Source organism: Punctularia strigosozonata, assembly GCF_000264995.1.
Source record: "Punctularia strigosozonata HHB-11173 SS5 unplaced genomic scaffold PUNSTscaffold_3, whole genome shotgun sequence".
Lineage (NCBI taxonomy): Eukaryota > Fungi > Basidiomycota > Agaricomycetes > Corticiales > Punctulariaceae > Punctularia > Punctularia strigosozonata.
Window position 1 is genome coordinate 129,605 of NW_006767435.1, and position 24,532 is coordinate 154,136.

Sequence of the window (24,532 nt, forward strand, 5' to 3'; positions counted from 1 at the left end):
TAATCCGACGCAGAATCAGTGCATAATCGCCAACTTTGAGGCCCCCTAATCTGTATGCCCTGCGAGTAGGTACTTGGTATGGGATTCAGTGATGGCATTATAAGTATGCGTGTCTCACACGGACTGCGATACGACACGGCCCTGTTGCACTGGCAGTAGTTAACATCCTATCAGGACCCCTGTTTATAGGGTAGGATGTCGGAATGTAGGTTGACCTCAAACAGGTCAATTTGTCGGCGAGGATCAGCCGGATTTTGTCGTCAAGTATCCCGACGTCAGGCCTGCGGCGCCAGGTTTGTCGAGAGCCCTATTCCGACATCGTGGAAAAGCGGCTGTGTATACCCCCGGACGCCGAAATCAAGCCTGTTGGCAGTTCCAGCTTCGGCATGACCCCGATGCGAAGCTTAGGAGTATCATACAGTTTCATATGAATTAGATCGAATGTTACACGGTCTACATCGATGAGGAAAAAGTATTGTACTTTGAGAATAGTATATTATCAGCGATTAGCCTTCCTCCGAGCCTCGATGAGAAAGTTGACCGCGACGAGGATTGGCTGAGCATACAGAGTGGCCCACACAGCAGCTGCCTCAGCATCAAGATCCAGAGTTCGGCTGTCCGGGGTGATCTGAGGGGCACCTGGAAGAACACGAAGGAATTGACCGGAACATATGTTTACGTGCGGGGATCAAGCAAACAGCAGGACTTTGGAGGAGGAGAAAATGGGTGAGCACGATTACTGGATGACTATCCGTAAGATCTGGAGCGACAGAAACACAGAATAAACGCTTCAAACCCCGACCTGTAGGATATGCTGTAATTTTATACTCCCGTACGGCACTGCAAGCGTGGGGTGGAAACAGGCATATTAAACCGCGGAGGTCCGTTGAGAAGAGCCGAACAGCGAATCAGAGGGCGAGAAAGTCACGTGAATGACAAATTCAAGTCTGTAAACGGGCATTCTGGTCTGGAAGGGGGGGTCGACCCCCCTCTCCAGATTAAAGGTCTGTACGACTCACCCTGTATTCCGACAACTTGGCTCGACAATGCCGAAAAATCGGCATGGCTCGCTTAGTGGATTTGTAAGCAAAATCTATTCTATTCGGCCTTACAGATCCTTACGGATAGTCACCCACTGTAACAGCAATTTTTCGCCGCTGACGTGGATGAACGTGGCGCAAAATGCCGAAACGAGATCACTCAGTGCGGCTCGAACGCACCGCTCACGACCGCGCTTCACTCTGAGCCAAAGCAGGTTCCCATCCGCTCATCACTCACCGCGATGTCGTCGGGTCATCCTGGCTCGAACGGCGTATAGTCTCATTTGTCGTCAAAAAATTCGGGCCTACGGCCGCCCTCAGACCTCCTTTTGTCGGCATATATTCCGACATAAGGCCCTTTCCAAGGCCCAAAATGTCGTCGGAGTATTCGAACATCCTACCCTATAAAAAGGGGTCCTATCCTATCCTATTCGTGCGACGTGCGACCATATCAACTCTGATACTGAGTTGCCGCAGGCCAATGACGTCACCGGCTTCTGATGCGGATCTGCCAAGGCTAAGCAGGGGCGTCGCGGTTATTTGTGTATCTGGAACGTACCCCGTAACCGCTCCACACCCGGTGATTGACGACTCGGCACCGACTTCAACCACGACGACCAGCCATGCGAGCTTAAGACTCTGTGGACGGGGAAGGAGGAGAGGAGGGTAAGAGTGCAAAGAAACGAGGCTCGCTGACAGCGGCTGCCACCAACGTTCGTGCAAAGACGCGATGGCGCACGCGGTGCAGCTGGTGAGGGCGGAAGTAGGAAGTATTATTAGCTTAGAGGGGGCCTGGACCATGTGCGGGGAGAAGAGGCGGCGCCCCTTCCTGGTGCTCACCCCCTTTTCCTGTCTGCGCTGGCCGTCTCATCTGCCTGATCCCACACCGCGACACGTCCACCACGCACGCCGGCCACCACCCGTCCTGTCTTTACCCAGCCCACCTCTCCCAGTTACTTACCACCACCCGCGACACCCACCGCAGGCAACATACAAGTCTCGCGCAGATCCTCCACACAATAGACTTTGATCACCGGGATCGTCGCAGCCTACATCGGGGAGGCTTGCTACCGTACTCACAACCTTACCGCAAAGGGCCACGCCCCTCATATGGTAGCGCACATGCTCGGAATGACACCGCGCCCGATGCTCGTCCGCCTGCTCGCGCTCGGCGGACTCATGACCGCCATCCTCACCCTATACACATACACCTCGCCCTTCCCGCTCCCCTCGCCCTTCTCCTTCTCTCCCTCCTCTTCCTCCTCCTCCTCCCGCTTACGCACCTCATGCCCGCCCAGGTCCTACGCATCGGGCCGATGGCGGCACCGAACTCTGAACACGACCAAGACGCGCATGGAGAAGGTGGACGACGTTCTCGAGTTCGCCGGGATGGAGGGATGCGCGGCCGACCGGGAGTACGCCTGGCACCTCGGCGCGGACAAGCCCGACAAATGGGACCGGTTCCCGGGTGCGATGGAATGGGAATGGGAGCCCGGACGCGGCTGCGACGACCTCCGGCCCATGAGCAAGGAGAACATGGTTCGCGACATGGTCGAGGAAGGCGGCTGGCTTCTCATCGGTGGTAGGCGATCCCTCTCAGCGCGGCTGATCTACGGATGCTGACGACTGCTGGGGACGTATAGACTCCGTCACGGAAAACCACTTCTTCTCGCTTTCCTGCCTGCTCTACCCGCACGTCCGCGCCACGCCCAACTACACCGAAAACCCGTACTTTGACCGCGCCTGGCCACAGCACCTTTACCTCTCGCCCCAGTCCCCTCTACTCCCTTCCCTCTCCCTCCCACCCGGCTTCTCGATCTCCTCCACCCCCCTTGTCACCTTCCGCCGCGTCGACCTCCTCCTCTCCGGCCCCGAACTCGAATCCCTCTACGCCACCTCTCTCCCCGCCCTCGCGGCTTCGAAACCCCTCTTCTCCGACGAAAAGTACTGGAGCCTCTCCCCCAAGGAATACGTCGACGACCTCTTCCTCCCCGGCCGGTACTCCACCCTCGTCCTCTCCACCGGCGGACACTGGACCACGACCCTCCTCTCCGCCTTCCGCGACGACTCGGCCCCCCAAGACGGGTACGGCATCTCCGGCGTCCTCGCCTTCTTCCACGACGCCATGGCCCTCTGGGCGTCCACCGTCCAGCGCTCGCTCGACTCGTACCGCTCCGGCTCCGAATACGACGACCTCGAGGGCGCCTCGGGCGCGACCCCGAACGCAGCAGCCGCCGTCCCGAAACGCGTCGTCGTGCGCGCGTACCTCCCGGGGCACGAGGACTGCCACGATTACGGCGAACCGTGGACGGCGGTCAAACCCATGCGCTGGAACTGGTACAACTGGGCGAGCATCAAGGATTTCAACAGCATATTCGAGACGCTGCTCAACGGTGGCGAGGGGAGGAGGAGGTACCCGGATCTGCACTTTCTGCCGATCGACAGGCCGGCGCTGCTCAGGCCCGATGCGGTACGTACGGGCTTTCTTTTCATCTAAAAATACGTATATCTGTGGGGCCGCGGTGAGGCTGATCAAACGTTTGTTTTTTTGGCAGCACGCTGCGGGCGATTGTCTGCACATCATGACCGGCGCCGGCGTCCTCGAAGGCTGGTCGCACTATATCTGGCATTTCGTCACGAGGGAGATCCCGGCCATGGTTCGGTGAAAGGCCGTGTCTCGCGCGCGTTTCACGAAGGTATAAATAAACGTGAACGTCGACGCCCCCGCGCTAAAGATTTTGGATGGACACTATTAATACAGTAGCTTCACCGGACACAGCAATATTGTTACCAATCTCATCTGTTTATATAGTGCATCAATTTTCCCCTCTCTTTCTACGTCTATCTTTCCCCCTGCGCCGATTTGACCCTTTTTTTTTTTTACTTTATCTTGCCCTCGTTCCGTCGATAATAATATCTGTGTGTCGCGCGTCGTTATTTCACCACGCGATACCGAAACAGCTATTGCCTTGGATTTTGAGAGCATGGATGATATATCGGCACGTTATGGTGTCTTTGCACAGCGATGAGCGCGTTTTCGGATCCTAGGATCGTTCACGTTGCAAAAAAACCGCAAAAGAGCGGGCCTAGCCGGGAATTGAACCCGGGACCTCCTCCAAACGGCTCAAGTCCCTAAGAAGGAATCATACTACTAGACCACCAGGCCGCTGTGGGATGTGAGTCTGAAAAGTATCTAAGACTCCGCTAGCATGGGCAAAAGGCTCAACTCCATGCTTACGCGTCCTACCGCCATATTTTACCCACCGCCGGACGTCCAGAACCCGGAGTGGGATCGGCGTATGACTTTCTTCGTTGGGTGGTCAGACGACTCGTTGTCCTGCGAAACCCCCGCGCGTTGGCTTACTTACTCCGAACGTGTGTTCGGAGAGGCCTGGTGCCACGTCCGGCGTTCCGAAAAGAAGCACGGGAGGATGGGCGGATGTATTATGACGGAGGTCACGTACTGCAGGGTTATTAGAGACGTCGAGGTTAGGTCGCAGCGAGGGTACGTAAAGGCTGATCATAGATCATGCGTGAACCAGGTTCGCCACTCGACCGGAGAGATGCTCCGAGTCTGATCAGCTGCCCAGTGGATACGCACATTGAGAAAAAAAAACGCCGTTTTGTCGCATGCACACAGACGTACAGTACGGCATGTATCGACAAACTACCGGAACTCCCATCTGATCAGCGAAAACTCGAGAGATACAGTTCGTCGTATGCGTTGTACAGCATGGCCCATGCGAGCGAGCAGGGCGCGCTGTCGCATCAGTGGGAGTCAATCGTCCAGCAGAGATTGTGCAGGAAGATGAACCGCATATTCAGGTCGCCTCGTGGTGTAGACGTATATCAGACCGGCGCTATCGAATTATTGTCGGAAAGCCGACCGCATGCTGATCCGTGTCCTGAGATCCGCGCGGAAAGAGAAAGTCGTGGGGTAACGTTAACATGACGCGTCGCGGCGTCCTGGGAAGGTCAGCTGGGTGCCTGTCTGCCAGAGAGACCAGATCCAGCCATCTCGAGGGTCGTGTGCCCTCCGCACAGAACGGGCGTAAGCTGTGAGATATCGATTAATGCGCCATCGCGGTGCTGCGTACCGATTGTTGAATCTTGCCGTGTGTGCATTGATTGACCAGGAGCTGAGCCCTGCACGACGTTACATCGCGTCCTGGGCATTCCGCACAGCGGCGGGAGGAGATGGTATGAGTATAAGAAGCTCCGTCATTCTCGTGGACCGACCGGAAGCATACTCGGAAGTCCGGCACGTCTAAATGTATTGAATGACGTCCGACTATGGTCAGACGACTGCCTCATGGTGTGGAGTACTAGCGCGTCCATCCTACGCCTGCGAGAACACTCCTCAAGGTACGATGGTCAAGACGTGCTCGGTCCGAGCCTAGACTCGCGATGATGGATGGCCGATGCCATTGAAAGTCGGAGCGAATGTGCCCTAAACGCCATCGCCCTCGTCGTCCCATGAGAATCGTGCGTAGATCGCCGGTAGGAGAGGGCGATGGTGAGGTAACCGAAGGTGCGCGAAGGATTCGATATCTTCGCGTCATGCGATGCGGACGTCCTATGAGGACCGGAGTGTCGTAAACGCAAGTCCTCATGACGCGAAAGGAAGTGGTTTCGCAACGGGCGCAGTCAGGCCGATGCTTTGCGATGCCTGCGAACAGAGCTGCGATGCTGCGGGATGCAGCCGAGATGCAAGAGCAAGTCCGCCTGTCGGGAGATGGAGTTCACGTACGATGTGACGAGTATATCGAGTTCAGAGCAGTCTCTTTGGCGGTGTCGAGCTCGCGATACAGATCGACTGGATTGCGTACCGATGCGACCTCTTCCGAATTTTACCAGCATTGCGAGCCATCGTGTGCATAAGCAAGCAAATGGAGATCTGTCCGCGAACATGTGAGCTGGTTCCCAGCTGAGTGCGTTAACGAAGACTTCGAGACGACGCCATCGCTGTTCCAATTGCCCACAGACGTCCAACGACGCTCGATGCACCATTAGTGTGGCCCACTTCCTCGACAGGCGGCTTCGACAGCTTCTACAATAGCGAGATATAGAAGGTACCCAGACAACGTGAATCCAGGTCTGTTGAGTGACCGGACGGTGAGAACGGGACCTGAGAGACCAGTTCGACAAGCTCTAGGAGGCGAGCCGCATGGGAAACCTAAATCTTGCCGGAGCGAAGACACATTGAATACAGTACGGTGTGGCACGCAGAAGCAGCCGTGGCGGGATCTGCGAGAAAGCCGGTAGCGTGCCTCAGAGTCACTGGCAATCAGAGGGGGGGGTTGGCGGGAATCGGGAACGCTGCGGAGAGATTGTAGAGTACGGGCGCAAGTGTTGCAGACTCGGCGAGATCGTAGACGCAAATATCCAGGCTCCGAGCTGGAATACGGGGCGTATCGGTGTTTCGCAGATGAGATATGCAGATAAAACGAAGGAGAGAGATGGATGGAGATTAGATCATCATGAGGAAGGGACGAGCGGTGGCGTGGCCGAAAGAAGTAAGTTCATGGGAGACAATTATCCAGATCGTCCCGCGGTCCAAAAGCCATACCGATGTCGACCCTGCAGGACTTGATCAACCACGATATTTGCATGGTATAGCTTCGTGCCGTTGACAGTAAGATCTGGATTATCCGAGGATACGGATGCGATAGGCGTTAAAACGATCCCCGGGCCTGTCCCTGCCGTAACCGTGTCGTCCGGGCCGTGGCTCTGCGGGCTTGGCAAAGATGTGTGGACGAGGAGGGAACACGACCTGACACGACGCGGGATTCGAGAACACAGGGCGCGTAGGTTCGAGGCGGGGGATCTGCGGTCGATCGAGGCCTGATATTCACCCCGGACTCGTCGGAAAGGGAGGAGGGTATAAAAACCAAGGATCGGCGATAGACGTCGATGTGTGTGCGAGGGTAAGTCGGAAAGCGTTTTGTGCACATTAGGACAGGACCTGAGCGCGATGATTTGTATGCGTATCAGTCGGCCGTCGACGACGATTCTTTCCCGGGCCGTATCGGACAATAATGGCGGCTTTTGGGACTTTTCACTCGTTTTCATTGCCGTTCATTCGTTTTCATCCAAAATCACTGAAAATCATCTGAAATCACTCAAGATCATTCAGTTTCACCCAAATTCATCCAGATTCATGCAGTAGGACCGCTAACAGGGCATCGTGGCAGTGCAAATATTTTCATCGGATTTCATTTTTCATCCAAATTCATTCGAGCTTACTCGTGGCTGTGCATATGGAATAAGATAAACTAAGTCATTCTTATACGGATGTTCAGTGTTGCTAAAGTCAAGCAGGTATCAATAGTATGGTGAAATCAAGTATAGCTGATGTATGTTATATGTGCACACAGTAGGAGTTGTGATTATTGGATGATTCTAGGTGCATGACCAACATGGTTCTGTGGCTATGTAGGCCTCTGTGAAAACGAGTGAAAATGACTGAAAATGAAAACGAGTGAAGATGAATGAAAATGAGTGAATCAGGATGAATGTCAATGATTTTGAGTGAAAATGGATGAAAGTACGAGTGAAAATGGGTGAAAGCGAATGAAAGCGAATGAAAACGGATGAATTACTGTGATTTTGAATGAAAATGGATGAATCTGGATGAATTCTCAGATTGACATTATTTTTGTCCGATACGGACCACCATACGATTCAGAGTTGAGCGTGCGTGCGGCTCGTGGCGATGCCCAGGATCATATGCATTAGAGTAAACGTGCGCGGTATATCCCGGGCAGTCTCTCGAACCGCGGGAAGGGCGTATCGTCTGGTGATGCCTGATTCTGGCTATGCAGGTCAGTATACGAAACGAATCGATGGATCATGGTCGATGCGCGGCAGACCGAGGGCGGTTGTGTGCGCGATGGTTTCCTTTTTATTATTATTGGGATTCTTCCACCGGCATAAACACGCAGCCAGGTCATGCGGCGATGCGTGGATGTGGGACCCATATATAACGACAACGTCGACCAGAGCTGTACTTCGCAACTGCTAATGGGACGACGGCCGCGATGCTATAGCCTGCAAAACGGAAACGCAACGAGATGAAGCCGTTCACGTTTTTTTTTTCCCTTTTTTTTGGGATCTCGTTCGGGGAGCGCGAAATCACATGCGTTATGCATGCAGCCCGCGATGAACGAAAAGGCAGTTCAAAGTCATCACTCGTCGGGATGGCGTGCACAGCATGAAGCACAAACCGGCCGGGATCTGGCACTCGTATCTTCCGCCCCCGTCTTCGTTTCTCCATCTCAACGCGGAAGGGTCACTGGCATCCTCGGGCGTGAGGTCCGGAAGAGGAGCCCTCTTTGCAAGTTCCGTTAATCAGTGTACGAGCTCGAGCTCATGAGCAGGCGACTCTTCCGATCAAGACAAGGGAGTAGTGGATCGAGTTGCCAGCGCAAGGGATTTTATTTTTATTTTTACAAAGGTGGGCGGTGGCGCGCGCCGAGAGCAGTACAGCGAGAGGAGCGCCGGCGCCCAGAACGGGGAACTTTCCGAGATCGCAGCGTTTTGTTCCGCGCGGAGGACCGAGGGAGAGAAGTTAAAGGTATTGGCAGTTACCAAGGCGAGATTATTCCAGCGCATGGAAAGATGCGCGAGTATATAGTGGCCGTGGTCGCGACGCCGACGAGCTTGAGCCACGACGCATGTGCTCGTGGCGCACGAGGACGTCGTTGCTGTGGGCGCCGAAGGGAGCGACGTTGCCCGAATAACGCGGTGGACGCACCTATGTGATGAGTACGCCTCCGTTATGTATGAACGCCATTTGCAGCAAAAACACTGCGACAACATCAAAATCTGGCCAGACGAGATTGGGTCGTCGCGCACGTGGCCCCAACGGTAGTCAAGAAACCGTAACCCAAATTTGGGCTGGATTGTTGATCGAAATCCGAAACCGGAAAAGGCCTGGACTCCAGGAATAGACCGGCAGGCACCGCCCTTTCATTCGAAGTCCGCTGATTGGCTGAGGCACTTAAACTCGGGTGTAAGCGAGATGACTTTACAGTGAATCAATTGTGACCGGATTTTGACAGGCTGTGTCCGTGAGCTCTGCGTGACGCGAGACACGCTGGGCATCGGTTCTTGGAGTGAGAACGAGAGAAACGAGAGCAACAACTGTATGGGCGAGGGCGCCTCCTACGTCGGGAGACCATAACGAAAACCGTACCGTGGCCCGGAAGATTTCTATCTGATGAGGACGGCGGCGGATGACGGTCGGGCGGACGTCACCAAGGTCACGCTGGCCTTTGATCCCGTCTCCGACGACGCCCAGGCCTGCGAAAAGGGGGTTCCGAATATCGAATGGGGGTTTCTGTTTCTCTCCCCCGCGCAAAGGTGTTCAGTGTAGCGACTGCCCCAGACCCGCGGTGCGGATTAATGCGCGCCCATATTTCCTGCCCATCCCACCTTTGCCTTTCCTCCTTCCCCACACCCCGCGTACGCATATAATCCCTCCCTCCGCGGCGTCCTCAGGCCAGTAACACCAGGGACGAAGCCGCGAGATCGACCAAGTTGGCAGGAAGGAGAAGACGACGGCCCCGGCCACACGCCCACGCCCGCCTCGTGCCCCCCGCGAAGCTCAAGCCACCAGACCACACGGGCACGATGCAGCAGCCCTCGCCCGCGAGCACGGCCAGCACTGGCAGCAGCAGCCCACCGAACCTTGCGCCCGCGACGCCTCCCCGGTCCGAGCGTCGCGTGCCACTGCCGCCCCGTCCACACGCGTCCAGCTCGCCCACCCAGCTCGGCTCGGCTCGCCTTCATATACGCCCCCCGCGCACGTCCCTCCCGTGCACCCCTCCCCGCTCCCGGCCCAAGCACACGCTCAGCCACCCGTCCTCGTCCCCCTCACCCGCTCCTCTCACCCCGACGCGCAACAAAGCCCCGCCCACGCTCGCCATGTCCGTCCACGCGCCGATCGCGACGCGCCCCTCCTCCGCCTCCTCCTCCTCCTCCTTCTCCGGTGGCCACTCGCCCGTCGCCCCTCCCTCGCCCTCGCCCAGGCTGAACACCGCCGCGGCCGCCGCCATCCAGCGCCCGCCCAGCCGCTCCGAGCGCCTCCTGCGCGACACGCTCCGCCGCGCCGACCAGGCCCAGTCGCACCCCCGCCCGCCGCACGGACGCCGCCGCCCCCGCCGCGCGCCCGACTCGGACGCCTCGTCCGACGACGACGACGACTGGATGCACCGCGTGCGCTCGCGCGCCTCCTCCGTCGATCGCACCGGAGCAGGAGCACGAGACCACCACCACCACCACCCCGTCCCGGGCTCGCCCCAGCCCCTCCAGCGCTCGCCGGCGTCGAGCCCGCAATTGCCCGTCCGCAGCCCGCCCCGCTCGCCGCCGCTCGGCCCGCAACGGTCGCAGACGGAGACGGCGCTGCGCGCCCGGTTGGAGACGACGCTCAGCCGACACCGCTCGCGCCCGTCCGTCGACCGTAGCACCGTCGCGCCGGCCACCGGAGGCGGCAGCGTGCGCCGGCGACAGACGGAGAGCAGCACCGCGAGCCTGAGCCTCAGCCAGAGTCAAAGCGAGTATCCGTGGAGCAGTTCGCAGACCGTGAGTAGTAGTAGTTAAACCCACCCACGCACAACTTTTTTCCTTTCCTTTTTTAACGGTCCGGGCTGATGAATATCGATCTTTTTGCGTTTTCTTCCGGATAGTCGCCTATGCTCACCCCGCCGCCCACGCCGCCTCACGGGCTCTCGGGCCTGCCCTCGCCCGCGCGCTCGCACGCGCACCTCCCCGGGCGCGGCCTCCCCCCGCGCACGCTCACCCTCGAATCGCACGCGTCCTCGTCCTCCTCCGGCTCGGGCTCGGGCTCGGGCTCGTCCCACTCGGCGCCCCCTTCGCGGCCGTTCAACGTGCGCCACGCGTCCCAGATCTGCAAGCTCAAGGACGGCTACGTCAGCTTTGGCGAGGTCGAGGGGCTCGGGGCGCCCCCGGGCGCGGACGAGGACGAAGAGGAGGACGGGGAGGGGAGGAAGAGGAGGTGGATCGGGGCGGGTGGGGCGTTGTGGAAGCTGTTGGGGCTCAGGTCGGCGTCGGCTGCCGCGAGTCCGGCGATGGAGAGGAGCGGGACGGTATAGGTGAGCGTGTTTTTTTTTTTTTTGTGTGTTTGACGATCGTTCGTGGACTGGATGGGCTTATGCGCGCTGTTGTCGATTAGGACTGCCCCTCGTTGTTGTCGTCGTCGTCTGGCCCCCTCAAAACTCGACTCTCCGCATAGAGGCTCACGCGCTCCGATCCGTCTGCTCGCCTGGTTGCTCGCTTCGGTTTCCTCGTTCTCGCTGCGCCGTATTTCCCTTGTACTACCATCTCTTCAAGACTTTCAAGCCCATTGCCATTGCATCGCAATACAACCCTGAACCTTCGAAAAAAAGAAAAGAAAAGAAAACTCCCGTGTTGTCTCCATAGCAAACGCCTTAACCGCAATGTCTGTCGCACATACATACGCATACACGCTTCAACATTCTACTCTGTACATTCTCAATCCCTGGATTAATGTTCCCCAAGGAAAACGGTTCGTGTCGTCGCATCTATTGTCATCGGTCGTGCGGGACTCGCGTGCTCATTGTGATGGCGTCTTTTCTAGTGCCCTTGAACTCTGGAAGTTCTATCGATCACTCTACGACCGCTCGCGCACACGGACGTCGGACCACAGGATCATTAAAACCATCGAACGACGTCGAGTCATTCGTTCCGGTCCTGATCGATATCACACCGGCACGCACGCTGCAAGCCCCTCCCACTTTTAATTATTAATCCCTTTTTCCATTCCTATCCTTCCTCCTTTCGGTTCTGTTCGTTTGTTTCGTCCCTTCCGATATACATAATAATGGCTCTCTCGCTGTTTACATAGACCGACCCTTTTCCGGATATCGCTTTCTCGTCTTACTTTTTTGCTTCCTCTGACCCCATGTCGCATCTGCATGCCCCCCACCCCCCCACCATTATGACACCCAACACGTATGCACACGACTCCCAGACCTTTCACACCTCTCGCGCACAGGCGCGAGAGAAACGTTCCGACGTTAGATGTTAGTCAGTACCTTCACGATATTATAACGGTAAAAAGATATGAAACAAATGGAATAAAATGACGATTTATAACCACCACTGCCGTCTGCTCTGTCTGCTCCGGGGGAGTTCTTGGTTCAGGGGTTGTGGGTTTCTTCTGATGAGTGGGGGGGGGGGCATGGACGAGGGGATTTATCGCCGAGGGATCGATCCGTACCGGTAAGCAAAAGCCTCGCGACGGATGCCGTGGGGGATCAAAATTATCCAGGACGAGATCAGCGCGCGCTTTGGTCGCATTTGGGGCGCGCGCACCGACGAGGCGGACGTGATATCTCTGCGGACTGGCGTGCGTGTATGCGCATTTTTTTTTGTTCGAGCTGGTGTGTTGATTTTCCCGCGCACCGGCCGTGGACCCTGGCGACTTGGCGAGGGACTGGAATGTTCCCACCAAATCGCATAGGTGCCGGTACAGTGTGCTGCAGGAATCAGGAACTATCGATTTGAACCGCACTGCCCGCGTAGATTCAGGTCCTGAGGTGCTTTAAGGTGTGTGTGATCTGCGGCACTTTCGGGAATACATAGCCATCTGGTATCGACGCTGTCGAGGTCGAAGCCCATGGTCGAAGGGAGGGGCGGGCGTCGGTGTTCCCCGCGCGAGACGCTCGGGATCATCCACGTCCGCTCGGCCGACGTTGCGCCTGTGCGACCCTGTATACTACGACCATACTTACCTGCTTTACGAAGCGCACGCAATCGCGAGTCTGTAGTCCCCCGCCAGGCCCTCGGATGAAGTGTTTTTTGGCGGTACGGGCGGGCTTCTTCTCGCCGAGTATCCCGCGGGACTGCGGGGGATACTGAGCAGGAAGCTAGTAACTCGAATACCCTGCTGCTTCGAGTCCGGGGTGGTGGCGGGAACGGGCGGCGCCGTAGGTATGTACATATAGCGTACATTACCGGACACTTCCTCTTCCATTTCATCCACAGTATGAACCGTCCTGGCGAAACGCCGCTTTGCGGGTTCTCTCGAGCTCGAGCGCGCGCTCGTGCACTCGGGAGGTCTGCGTTAGGACGCGGCCGACGCTGACAGGAGATAGCCCTTCAGCTGAGCGCTTCCGATCCATGTATACGGAAGAGCTTCTTCCTCGGCCGTTATCTAGCTTTGTCGATCCAAGGGGGGCACTGTGTGAGCTATATGGTCGCCAGGGAAGATTGCGGTCAGTTCCAGGGTCCTTGCGGGTGAAGATCAAGTGTCAAAGAGTCGGCTTGGTGGATGCAATAGTACTAGCGCGAGTTGGCGCAAGGGCCGAGGACGGCGTTGGGTGACCGGTCAGCCGGTAGGGGCGAGGCAGGTGTCGCCGGACTCGAAAGGTAAAACGCAGTTGATCAAGGTTTGTTATCTTGTCGGTATTGTAGATAGATCTGCGATCGTGGAGGAGCGCAGTGCGTGTTGCGTTCGTCGCGCGTCGCGATGTGTGGGCAATGGCATAGCGCCCCAGCGTTGGTGCACGGTCCGCAATCAAGAGAGACTCAGAGAGAGCGGCGTGAGGGCGTGCGAACGACCTGTGGGGGTTATTCTGGCGGACGTAAGCAGTCTTTGCAGACCTCGCTCTTTGTTTTCTCCCGCAACAGCTTCAACGACAGTGCATTCCCGAAGACATCGAACACGATGCTCGTATTACGGAAGAACTGCATGGCGCTTTACATGCTGGCGGTTCGCCTCCTGTGTATGGGTAGCCTCTCGCCGGCCGGCACGCCTCCATACGTATCCCAAGCCACGGAGATTTCAGCGCTCGGCCACAGTCTATATGTATGCACTTACGAGGGCTTCGAACTTCGAAGATGGTGGCGTGGGGTGACGTTCCGTACAACGGCGGGATGCAGATATCGAAGACAACGCCGCGTTCATATCTCTTGACCATGGCTTGCTCGCTCCCCTTCGATCTCTACAGGCTCTGTATATGCGGCACTGCGCTTTCAGGAGATCTTGCTCTCTATCTCGGTCGTTGATCGTATCTACTGCAGAAGATCGGCCTTGAACCGTGCTCAGACACGCAGCTTCCTTGGTTCTGAGGTTCTCGAATCCCGTACTCCTCCTTCTTGTCAAGGCAAGCATAGTCCCCCCCCCCGTTCGTTCTCTGGATGCAACCTGAGTCTGTTCAATTACTGCGTCGCGGCCGAATCAGGATGGCCTCGCGAGCATTTAAGTTCATCCGCGGCCATGTCGGCAGTTCCCGCATGGATTGATGCTAACCTAGGGGCGAATCCGTAGTCCTCCCAAAGTTGGCACTCCAAGCACGGGAATTTTCATATCGTATTGGGATGTTACCTGCGGATGTCTTCATCTCACTGACGAACCCCGGGGATCTCTCCGATTCGCAACCCTCTCTTCAACAAAAATCCGCGTTTCACGGGGACGCTGACCAGATGGTTTACTCACTTTGAACCTGGTCGCTTTACAACATGCACGCTGGCGCAGAGTTACGCGCTCGTTCAATGTTCATACCGACGAGCCCATCAGTGCCACGTATAGCCCAGAACCGTACAGGGTTGCAGCGTTCACAACAGCGCATCACGAGTTCTTGTCAAGATTAGATAGGCCACGATACGCCGTATTCCTGGGGCATGCGAAGGTTGTCGGCCTCTAGACGTTAGTTCATCCCGAACGGCAATACCCTCGTATGCTGTATCCTCGTTGCTTGCACGGTACCTGACTTCGCTGACAAGTCCCAGCAGGGCCCAAGACTGAGCGCCATCGCTCAGTTCTGCCCCGGTTGAGGCTGCTTCCTCTCGACAATCTGAATGACGGTGGCTTGGGTCAGTCAGGCATATCGCTCCTTGATCGCGTGGGCGCGCAGCTGCACGGCCTTCACACTCAAGTTGGCCCAATGTCTTACGATATCAACGTCTATCTCCGATCGCGACATCCTCATTCGAGGCAGATACAAATTAAGCCTCGAAGGACCGCAGATCCCCCGTCTTGACATCGACCGATCCTGGAACCTTCGTATACATACGGTCTCTTTCCCAGACGCTCGCCAAGATCAGGTCCTACATATACACAGCTGTCCAGCATCTCCATCCTACGGGCCGAACGCAACATACCACAAGCCGATCCGCATCCTTGATAGTTCGCGTGTCTCGCGCATCAGAAACTGTGCGATGTAACCACCGTATGCCCGACTCCCGAGGCTGCAACGGACCAAGTACAGCAACTTGGCTATGGCGCTGGTGTACCCGCAATCTTCGGCTGCATGCCGATGCATTCATTTTTGTTTCGGGCGAGCATATCCAACATAACTCACGCGGGTTGAATCGCGAGTGGGTTCTCGAATCCCGTTCTTCCCTCCACGTCGAGGCACACACGAATTCCGGCTTTCACGTTGGTCCCGTGCTTCTTGAAAGTCTTCTAGGCTGCTTCCCACTAGCTCGCTTTGCATTTCGCGCGCACTCGAGCGTGTCGCCTCTCCCACCATCGACCCAACTCTCAGATGCCGCTTGTGCAACCCAAACTCAAAATCTCATCTGGGAGAAGCTTCGGGACGCCGTTCCTCATTGATGCGGACTTCCCATCGGAAAAGCCAGTTTCATTGCATCGTGCATCCTTGGACATCTCGAACCGCCGCAATGTCTGTATGGCGCTTGGGGACGTCTTTTACGTTGCGGACAAGTTCAGGTGCCGCGACGAAATAGCTTATCGCCCTGCCCGCCGGTGCTGCGCACGACGCCTTGCTGACGTCCATAAGGCCCGTGCCAGAAGACACGACGGAGTGCGTTAGCCCACACCTGAATCGTGTCCGATCCGCCTTCATCGCGAACCCGGCAGGACACAATCATCGTCATCATACTTACGCGGGCGTTATAACGTAAGCGCGTCCCGATCTTTCGCCAGGCCACCTTCTTCTCCCATTGTCGCTGTTCGCGTTCTCGCTGCGGCCCCTTTCAATACATATCGGCGACTTTGCCCTCGTTGCGCCGCGTTGCGAACCACTCGTCAGAGAAGTGGTGTGACGACACGTCCGGGTCCTTATAGGACGCCCCGCATCGCATGACCTGTGTATCCAGAATCCCTTCCACACCTTCGGTTACCTCAGACTTATCCTTCATCGTTGATGATCTGAACGCCGTTCTCATGATACGACTAGGGCGATGGCGTAGAGGGTATATTCCCTCCGAACTTCATCGGAAGGACGCAAAGACGGCCCTCCGGCGCATGGACTCTAGACTCAGATCGTATACCTCATCGCCAGGACAGCATGGTTGCGCGTGCTTATGGTGAGCGCATCTGTTGCATGAGGTAGTCGTCTGACCTATGTTCGACGTCATGTAATACAGTTAGCCGTACCGGGCTTTCGGTTCGTGCTCCCGACCAAAGGGGGCGAGGACATGAATTCCTATCACTATCACTAACTCCTCCGAGTTCGAGTCGGTTGCCCTGAACGCCTAACGCTGCGCCTTGCAGCGTGCAGGGCTCATTTCCCGCAACATCAACGCAAAAGGGCCCCACACAATCCATCCTTCCCGTCTCCACAAACCTCTGGTCTGCAACGATCCGGGAAACGTACGATTACTTAACTCTCAACCGCTGCGCTCCGAAGGGCACACGACCTCTCGCAGCTCAGTTCTCCGGACCCGCACCCGGACCTGGACTTTCTCGCAGAGAGCGAGAGGACGCTCAGCTGACCGTTGTATGACGCTGCAGGGCGTCATATAACGTTACCTTCCGCGATTGCCTTCCGCGACTTCTCATCGGTCCGCTCAAACTTCGGAAACGGATCAGCACGCAGTCAGCCTTCAGCTATGCATATGAGCACGCGGTGACGTTTACTGGTTAAATGAATCGAGATTTGAATGAGTGGATTGGGCAGGAAGATGTCAATGCTAATGTCGCTGGCGTGAACGACACGAGGCGACGGGTGGAAATGGCAGGTGCTTACCACCCGGAGTGCGGCCTCCGGTGTTCCGTCGTGTTAGGGATCAATGAAAAGAGTCGCGTACGTGAAACTTGTTGTCAACATAGCCGCATGTCAATATTCGGTATAATATCCGAACCCCAGGTGTACTCTACGTTGTTGATTGCTAGCTGTCGTCTTTGAGCGAGAGTCCAACGAAAGCGAAACTCATTACCCTTAAAATGAACGCGACCACGCGGATGTCCGGGCCGGGAATGCGGTGGAACACCGGGTGGATTCTTGAACGATCTGTTGGAATAAGTACTTGAAAAACCAGGAAATCCTGCGAACGACAATCGCGATGGCTCGTGATTCCTGGAAGAGAATCAATCCTCGAGTCGTCGTACATATATACAAAGAGCACACGCATCATGGCTTCGCTGCCGTCACCCGGAACATAGACTGCACGCCGACCTCCGGTCAAGGATTATCGCCAACCTTGGCCTCCGCATTCATATAGGAAACCCACGAGGCCGATTTGCTCGACGCTTCTCTCCACAGAGGGCGTGGCACCGATGCGCCATCCGAGCTGATGCGATGTACTAGCCCGCGAACAACGATATATGGGTTCCTCGTACGCGATTTTCGCTGTTGGGACGCTCGGATACGCGGTGTCCGTGACTCATTGACGACAACCCAATGGAATGTCTTGTGGCGCCCCCACACTCGTCGACGGCTGTGAACTCGGTATGCATCGCGCCTTTCGAGACTACGGTGGAAGCGGAAGATATCGGATTTGTTGCGCGCGCAAAATCCGCGCACGATAGCTTCGGGATCCTCGACGGCGCAAACAGCGCGCTGGGCTGTGTTCAAACTCCACTGCTGCGGCGTCCAAGATGGAAGCGAGAGGAATCAACGCTCGTGGACGATATGGTGAAGTATGGAGGCTTCAGCGAAAGGGACGCACGAAGCGTGGTATTCGCGCACCCGCTGCAACATGGATACCGCCAATGTGCGCCGCGGTTGCGTGCGTCTCTTCGACGTCAGGGAGTAAACTTGCAATGTGGTCCCGGGCCGCATTTAGCTCGCTCAGCATCTGGGGCGACCTTGATAAGTATGTACTCTTGGAGCCTTGGAGCATCGGCTCCTGCTTTGGGGATCGTTCCGCCTGATGCGGCTTTTCCGCGAGTCAAACGTTATCCACGACGGTGTCGGATCGCTGACCAGTTCCTCTGGGTCGTAGGCAGCTACTCCGCGAAATGTGAGCTCTGTTCGAGCAATGGCCATAGCAGTGGACGACGGACGGCGAGAGACGAATCGGGGAACAATTCCCTCGCCGCGTTTCTCGGGAAAAAAGGAAATCGCACGCCACTTCTGCACAGACGTTTTACGTCATGAGGCAACGCCTAGGCCGGGCGCACGCTGGTCCGCGCCGCGAATCAGGAAGTGGTTTATACTCATGCAGCACAAGCTGTATATATCAAGGACCCGGAGTCTCACCCCAATCATCTCGCTCCAACTCCAAGCTCCATCTCCACAAGCATTCCTTCCATCTCCATAACCACTCCTCGTCGCGCACTAGCAGCTCTCGCTTTGCAAAATTTCACCCCCTGTGCGCGCTCTACTGCTCAAAGAAAGATGATGCAGTCGTCTGCCGCATCCTCGCGCACCGCCGGCGCCAGCGCCGCCCAGGCGCAGACGATGCGCCGGAGACCGTCCTCGGCGTCCAGGACGAGGACGATAACAGCGCACGGCCAGCTGCAACAGCTCGCCGCCTCCTTCCCGCCGTCCACCAGCCCACCACCACTCCAGGGCGCCGCCTCGCCCTCTCCCTCTCCCTCGCCGACATCCCCCAGCCCGCGCGCGTTCGACGCACGCGTGGCGGCCGAGGCGTGCAAGCGCGTGGAGGGCTACGTGAGCTTTAAAGACGTCGAGGGCCTCGGCGTGCCGCCGGACTACGACGACGACGGAGAGGATGCGAAAGCCGGCGGAGGACGGCCGGGGCACGCGCGCCGGTGGTCGCTCTCGCGCTGGCTCGGTTTGGCGCCCGAGGCGGCGGGCGCGAGTGCGCCGGCGAGCCGGCCGACGTCGTTGACGTACGACGGCTCGAAAAACGTTCCCCGTCTATGAACGAAGGTGGTTCGTCTTTTTCGACGCTTCTTGACCCTCTGCCATGTACGCTGACGGCTTCTTTTTTGTGTCTGCCCAGTTCTACTCCATGCATCGTGTCCTTACCCGCGGACTCTTTTGAACCATAACTTATTCCCTGTATTCTCACCCCCCCAATCCACGCATGGTCCGTTTCTTTTTCTTTTGTTTTTGCTGGACTAGTTACTACATATCGCTGTCGTTGTCTCTCCCCTCATACCTCTCTCGTCGCATTGTAATTCTATGCTCCAACCGGCTCTCGTCGCAATGTAACACCATCCCAGCCTAGACCTCATAAAGTTTGTGTGCATATACTCATCAAGCGGAAGCGCTCTTGTTGCGCTGTCGTCGTCATCGTTTGAGGGGTTGAGGCGCGGAGTTGACCCGATCTTCTTACGGAAGGAGAGCCAAAAAAGAAGCCAGGGGGGGACGAGATCTAGACAGAAGCCCGGCTTTCAGCAGCTTCTTGCAGATCGTGACCTGTAACGAGACCACCTTGCGGTGGACGTCGGAAAGTACGAGCTACATTCACGCTGAGTGGAGAGGTACAGAGGTACGTACGGTAAAGCTAGCAACTAAATACTGCAAAACCAAAGTGGGGTTGAACTAAAGTAAAACAATCCGCGGAAACATTCCCCGAGAAGCTACTTGGATATATTCCTATACGTTCTTTTTTTGTCGATGACATGTATCGTCCTGTTCGCCGATAAAACAAAAAGAGGGTTTGACCCGAAGTCCGTTTTTTTTCCTGTCCCGTCCGTCTTGAATGAATGTGGTATGCGATATGTAAATCTGTCCGTGTCCGATTTGAAGCAAGGAGGGTCTGATGGTTCGTATCGTTTGTTCCAGCGACGACGGATGGTAAAAACTCAAAGTCCCTGGAAGCGTTTCCGATTTCGTTCGTGGTAGGCGTTTTTCGGTCAGGTTTTGTTATCTTTCGTCGCGCGTGCGTTTATCCGGCGCCGTCCTGTGGATCGCCCCAGCTGCGCGAGATCGAGCCGGCGTCTTGATAGCGGATGACGAACTCGCGGTGGACGGGTTGCGGCGTCTTGAGGAGGTCGACGTCGGATTCTTCTTCCTCTTCCTCTTCCTCTTGTTCTTGTTCTTGTTCTTGCTGTCGCTTCGCGAGCGTCGTCTGCTGTTGAGGCACACGATCGATCGATCATAACAGAGAGAGCAACATATGCAATGCAATATGAACATCAGAACTTCTATATGCAACAGCGAGAGATGGACAGCAAAGCGGCAAAAAAGAAAAAAAAAAACAGGGTGTATGGTGTATGGTTTGTGGTATCGGTGCGCGTTGTGTATTAGGTGGTAGTACCCACATCGTGGTCGTCGTCCGAGTGGTGGTGGTGGTGATTTTGTCCGTCGTCGTCGTACTCGTGCTCGTGGCTCGCCAACGAATCGATCCGCGAGCTCGCCCGGCTCCCGCCCCGCGACTCTCCCTCCTCCTCCTCCTCCGTGGGCGCCTCCACCGACACCTGCACGTCCTCCGCGCCCTCGTCGGTGTCCTGCGTCACCCGCCGGCTGCGCGGCCGCCCGCGCGAGAAGGTGAGCACGGACTCGGGCTCGACGAGGCGCGCGTTGAGCAGCGGCGGCCGGTGCTCGGGCGGCGGGGGGAGGGAGGCGAGGGAGGAGTCGACGGCGCTGAGGGAGAGGGTGGACGGGCTGGGGGAGGGGAGCGGGGAGCGCGAGGAGGAGGGGTCGAGGGTGTCCGCGAGCGGGTCGGAGGGGCGGAGACGGAAGGGCGCGTGCGCGTTCACGCGGACCATCTTTCTGTGGAAAATCCCGGAAAAAGAAGACGTTAGCTGGGATGGGAGGGATAGGATGGGGAAGGTACACGTACCCGCCTTTGGCGCGGACGATGCTGTCCAGACGCTCTTTGAGCTTTTGGTGGTCGGGCGGTTGGCGCAGGATCGGGCTATGAGGATGGTGCGGTGAGGAATGGGGTCGGGGTCTGAGCGCGCATGTATGCGCTGATAGGGGACTTACTGGGGAAGCTCATGCGGGTCGTCGAGGAGCCGGGTATGCTCGTCCGGGATCGTCTGTGTTATGTATGTGCATGGGTATAAAGCCGAAGAAGGTAGAGAGACGGAGCGATACGCACCGGAGGACTCGGCGAGCGATTGCGGAGGCAGCAGCCAAAGATCTGGCCCAAGAGCCCACTCATCGCGGTCGCCGCGAGCGACCGGATGATGTCCGGCGAAGACTTGTCGTAGAGCGAGAGTTGTTGGTCGTCAGATACGCGGCGCGCTCCACTTATCGCGCGCGCGGAGGGAGTAGAGTTTGCGGGAAGAGAGGGAAAGATCCGGGCTGAGGCGTGCGGTATATAAAGTGACTCTAGGCCGGGAGGTGCAGGGAAGATGAGGGTATAACGCAGCGCTAGGCGCGCTCCGGGACGAGCTGAAGGACGAAGGCAGATGGAACGGGCACGAAAAGCAGCACCGCCCACATGGGGCGCCGATCCGTCCCAATTTGGAGGTGCCCCTATCGCTGCTGAGGACGGCGCTAACCAGTACCGTCTCGGCTTGTTTTATGCCTCCATACGCTGTGGGATGACCTGCCCGGCGCGATGCTGTTTCATGCTAATGCTGTGATATGGAGCTATCTGTGAACTCTGCGATTCCTGTGACATGCGCTGCTCCCCTGCTTGGTCGGCACGGACTCGGATCCAAGAAGGAAGGAGTTCGAGCCCAGCGCAACTTTACTCGACCTCGGACGCTACGCAGAGCGAGGAAGTACGAGCGGCATGTGAAAGACGCTGTAGGTCGCGCTCGTTTCCATGTGTTCATGTTCAGGCAGGCGCTCGCTCCGATGCACGCGCTTGAGCTCTATGGGCGTCAGTTGTCTTGTGCGAAAAGAGATGGCACAGGCTTCTATCTTCGCAACGAATGACCTCATCGTAGGTATGTACTCGATTAGAAATCCGGTGAGTGCGACCTACTCATTCGATACCAACGCGCTGCCGAGCTAACTCCGCGTTTCCTGTCGTCGACCTTCAGGCCCGAGACGGAAAATCCAGATATAGTACAAGAAGATATTATGAGGGGATGGGAACGCACCTTTATGATGCATCAATGCTCCTTTCACTATTCCCAACCATGTGCTATGGCTCTGCTCGGGCCGTCAGCGCCCGCGAAGAAGCGTTCCGTCGGATCTGGTGAGCATTCAGTACCTCTTCATCTTCGGCTCCATGAATTCACTGTCACCAGCTGCCCAACGCTTATAAAATTCCGTCGTCGGCCGCTGAGGATCCCGCTTTCCCTGCTCCCGATCTGAACGACCTTGCAAAATGCTCGTCAGCACCGCGCTCAACATTGCGCTCCTCCTCGCATCCGCCGCTCTCGGGGCACAGATCACCACGACGACCCGGCAGACGATTAACGGAATCGGCGCGTCCGGCGCCTGGTGGCCGAACGACCTCGCGCTCTTCCCATCCGAAGTGCGCCAGAACATCTCGCAGCTGCTCTTGAACCAGACCTCAGGTATGTGGTTGCTCTGATAGGGTATCCTTGATCCGTGTTATGATTGTGACGTGCGTCGACGATTAGGGCTCGGGTTGACGGACTACCGCTACAACCTGGGAGGCGGCGGGGTCGGGGTGGGCACGTTCGCAAGGGCGCCCGAGACGCCATATGTTAGGTGCGTTATGCTCGAACCTTTTCGTGTCTTTTGTACGAGCTGACGGGCTCGCAGCGACGGCGTGTACAATTTCTCGGCGGATCCGCAAGGGACGTTCTTCCTCCGAGAAGCCGCTCGCCAGGGTGTCCCGCTTATCACGCTCTTCGTGAATAGCGCGGTGGGTGTTGCACAGGCCCGACGAGCTTCGAATAATCCCTGATAAACAAATATTTTCTCTCGCGGGTGTAGCCGACGACCTTCACCACGAACGGCCAGAATTGCGGCGGCAATCTCATCACGTCGCGTATACCCGAGTACGCCCAGTATCTCGCCGACGTGATCAGCTACTGGAAGACGCAAGGGGTGGAGATCACCCACGTCTCGCCGATGAAGTACGTAGCACGGAATTTCCTGGAGGTTGTGCGTGTAGGTTCTGACCGTGGATGGACGTTGCAGCGAACCCGACAGCACGTTCGGCAGCGGCGATCCCAACACGCTCTGCGGGCAGGAGGGCATGGAGGTCACGCCGGCCCAGCGCGCCGAGGTGGTCACCACCCTCGCCGCGGCGTTGAAGGATGCCGGCTTATCCACGAGGGTGATCGCGGACGAGTCGTCGTCGACGGGTCAGCGCGGATCACACCATCGTCGACAGCCATGTGAAGCTCACGCGAAGTGTATTTTTCAGGCAACTTCGAGAACGACGCTCCCGTCTGGCTCGGCTCGTCGGGCGTAGGCGAGGCGCTCGCCGGCATCGCGCACCACCAGTATGGGTTCGCGAGCGGGCCGACGCAGCAGGCCATGGCGGAGCTCGGACGCAATCTGAGCGGCGGCGTGTCCACGTGGTTCACGGAGATATGCTGTCAGTCAAGTCCGCTACACCGGGGTTCGGAACCGGTCTCATGCAGTATACCGTGTATGCCGATGCAGGTTACGTGCAAGTGGACAGCAGCGAGGCGGACGATCCGCTGGCGACGCTCACGTACGGCGGCCAGTACGACCCGACGATGGTCAGCGCCCTCCGGATGGCGAACTTGATCTTCCAGTCTTTCACGTTCGCGGAAGACGAGCACTGGTACTCATGCTCCTTTGCATCGACAGAAAGTCATGAACTGAGCTTTCTCTCGCAGGGATTGGTGGACGGCGCTCTCAAGCGAACTCGGCTCGTGCTCACCCTCCAGTGACGCCTCTTGCGTCAACGCCGTCAACCCGGACGGGTGGGACGATGGTCAATGCCCAGAGCTCCGACGTTATATCATGTTAAGAAAGACTGATGATGATCCTCTGCAGGCCTCCTCTACTACGACCCGAACTACGCCTCGACAGGCTTCTACGGTCTCGGCGTCTCGAAGCGCTACTCCGTCCTGCGCCACTTCACCAAGGCCGCGCCCGTCGGCGCCGTCCGGCGGAACGTGTCCCTCTCCGCATCCGAGTCCGCGTGGCTCGTCCTCGCGTTCGACACCGACCCGGCCTGCGCGCCGTTCGCGACCTGCAGCGCGGCGCCGTTCTCCGTCGTCGCGGCGAACGCGCAGGGGGGCGCGGCGACGCTGACGTTGACGTCCGCGTTGAGCCAGCCGACGGCGGCGTTCAGGACGAGTCCGACGGAGGATTGGGCGGAGGTGGCTGCGCCGACCTTGGCGGCAGATGGGTCGCTCGTGATCGAGGCGCCTGGGCTGAGCGTGTATACCCTCTTCTTCTAGGATGTCGGGCTAGAGGTTTGCGTGCTTTTGCGATCATACATGTACTCGTCAAGCTTGGAGAAATGAATGTCGTTTGCGCCTGCGGCCA

At 57.3% G+C, this 24,532-nt stretch overlaps 5 protein-coding genes and 1 non-coding gene across 6 annotated transcripts; 4 read left to right on the top strand and 2 right to left on the bottom strand.

Moving 5' to 3' along the window:
• The first annotated feature begins 2,246 nt into the window (after positions 1-2,246).
• PUNSTDRAFT_82721 (uncharacterized protein) lies at positions 2,247-3,894 on the top strand. Its single transcript, XM_007380639.1, has 3 exons — positions 2,247-2,622; positions 2,684-3,510; positions 3,596-3,894. The coding sequence occupies exons 1-3, from the start codon at positions 2,394-2,396 to the stop codon at positions 3,704-3,706; spliced, it is 1,167 nt and encodes a 388-aa protein (XP_007380701.1). The 5' UTR covers positions 2,247-2,393; the 3' UTR covers positions 3,707-3,894.
• Positions 3,895-4,122: 228 nt separating this feature from the next.
• Positions 4,123-4,206, bottom strand: PUNSTDRAFT_t40. The gene has a single exon. It is a non-coding gene; the product is annotated as a tRNA-Pro (tRNA).
• Positions 4,207-9,674: 5,468 nt separating this feature from the next.
• PUNSTDRAFT_131350 (uncharacterized protein) lies at positions 9,675-11,155 on the top strand (the record flags this gene model as incomplete). The annotated part of the gene is made up of 2 exons (XM_007381574.1): positions 9,675-10,625; positions 10,730-11,155. 2 exons carry the CDS (start codon positions 9,675-9,677, stop codon positions 11,153-11,155), a joined length of 1,377 nt encoding a protein of 458 aa, XP_007381636.1.
• Positions 11,156-18,511: 7,356 nt separating this feature from the next.
• Positions 18,512-19,403, top strand: PUNSTDRAFT_118697 (uncharacterized protein). The gene is made up of 2 exons (XM_007380640.1): positions 18,512-19,114; positions 19,185-19,403. The coding sequence occupies exon 1, from the start codon at positions 18,614-18,616 to the stop codon at positions 19,103-19,105; it is 492 nt and encodes a 163-aa protein (XP_007380702.1). The 5' UTR covers positions 18,512-18,613; the 3' UTR covers positions 19,106-19,114; positions 19,185-19,403.
• Positions 19,404-19,720: 317 nt separating this feature from the next.
• PUNSTDRAFT_124657 (uncharacterized protein) lies at positions 19,721-21,436 on the bottom strand. Its single transcript, XM_007380641.1, has 5 exons — positions 21,234-21,436; positions 21,119-21,171; positions 20,973-21,047; positions 20,452-20,902; positions 19,721-20,261 (listed from the first exon to the last, which is right to left on the bottom strand). Exons 1-5 carry the CDS (start codon positions 21,294-21,296, stop codon positions 20,076-20,078), a joined length of 828 nt encoding a protein of 275 aa, XP_007380703.1. The 5' UTR covers positions 21,297-21,436; the 3' UTR covers positions 19,721-20,075.
• Positions 21,437-22,192: 756 nt separating this feature from the next.
• On the top strand, positions 22,193-24,517 carry PUNSTDRAFT_82724 (glycoside hydrolase). Its single transcript, XM_007380642.1, has 10 exons — positions 22,193-22,286; positions 22,339-22,611; positions 22,678-22,768; positions 22,823-22,925; positions 22,997-23,139; positions 23,204-23,370; positions 23,433-23,606; positions 23,675-23,819; positions 23,875-23,972; positions 24,035-24,517. Exons 2-10 carry the CDS (start codon positions 22,419-22,421, stop codon positions 24,442-24,444), a joined length of 1,524 nt encoding a protein of 507 aa, XP_007380704.1. The 5' UTR covers positions 22,193-22,286; positions 22,339-22,418; the 3' UTR covers positions 24,445-24,517.
• The last annotated feature ends 15 nt before the right edge of the window (positions 24,518-24,532 follow it).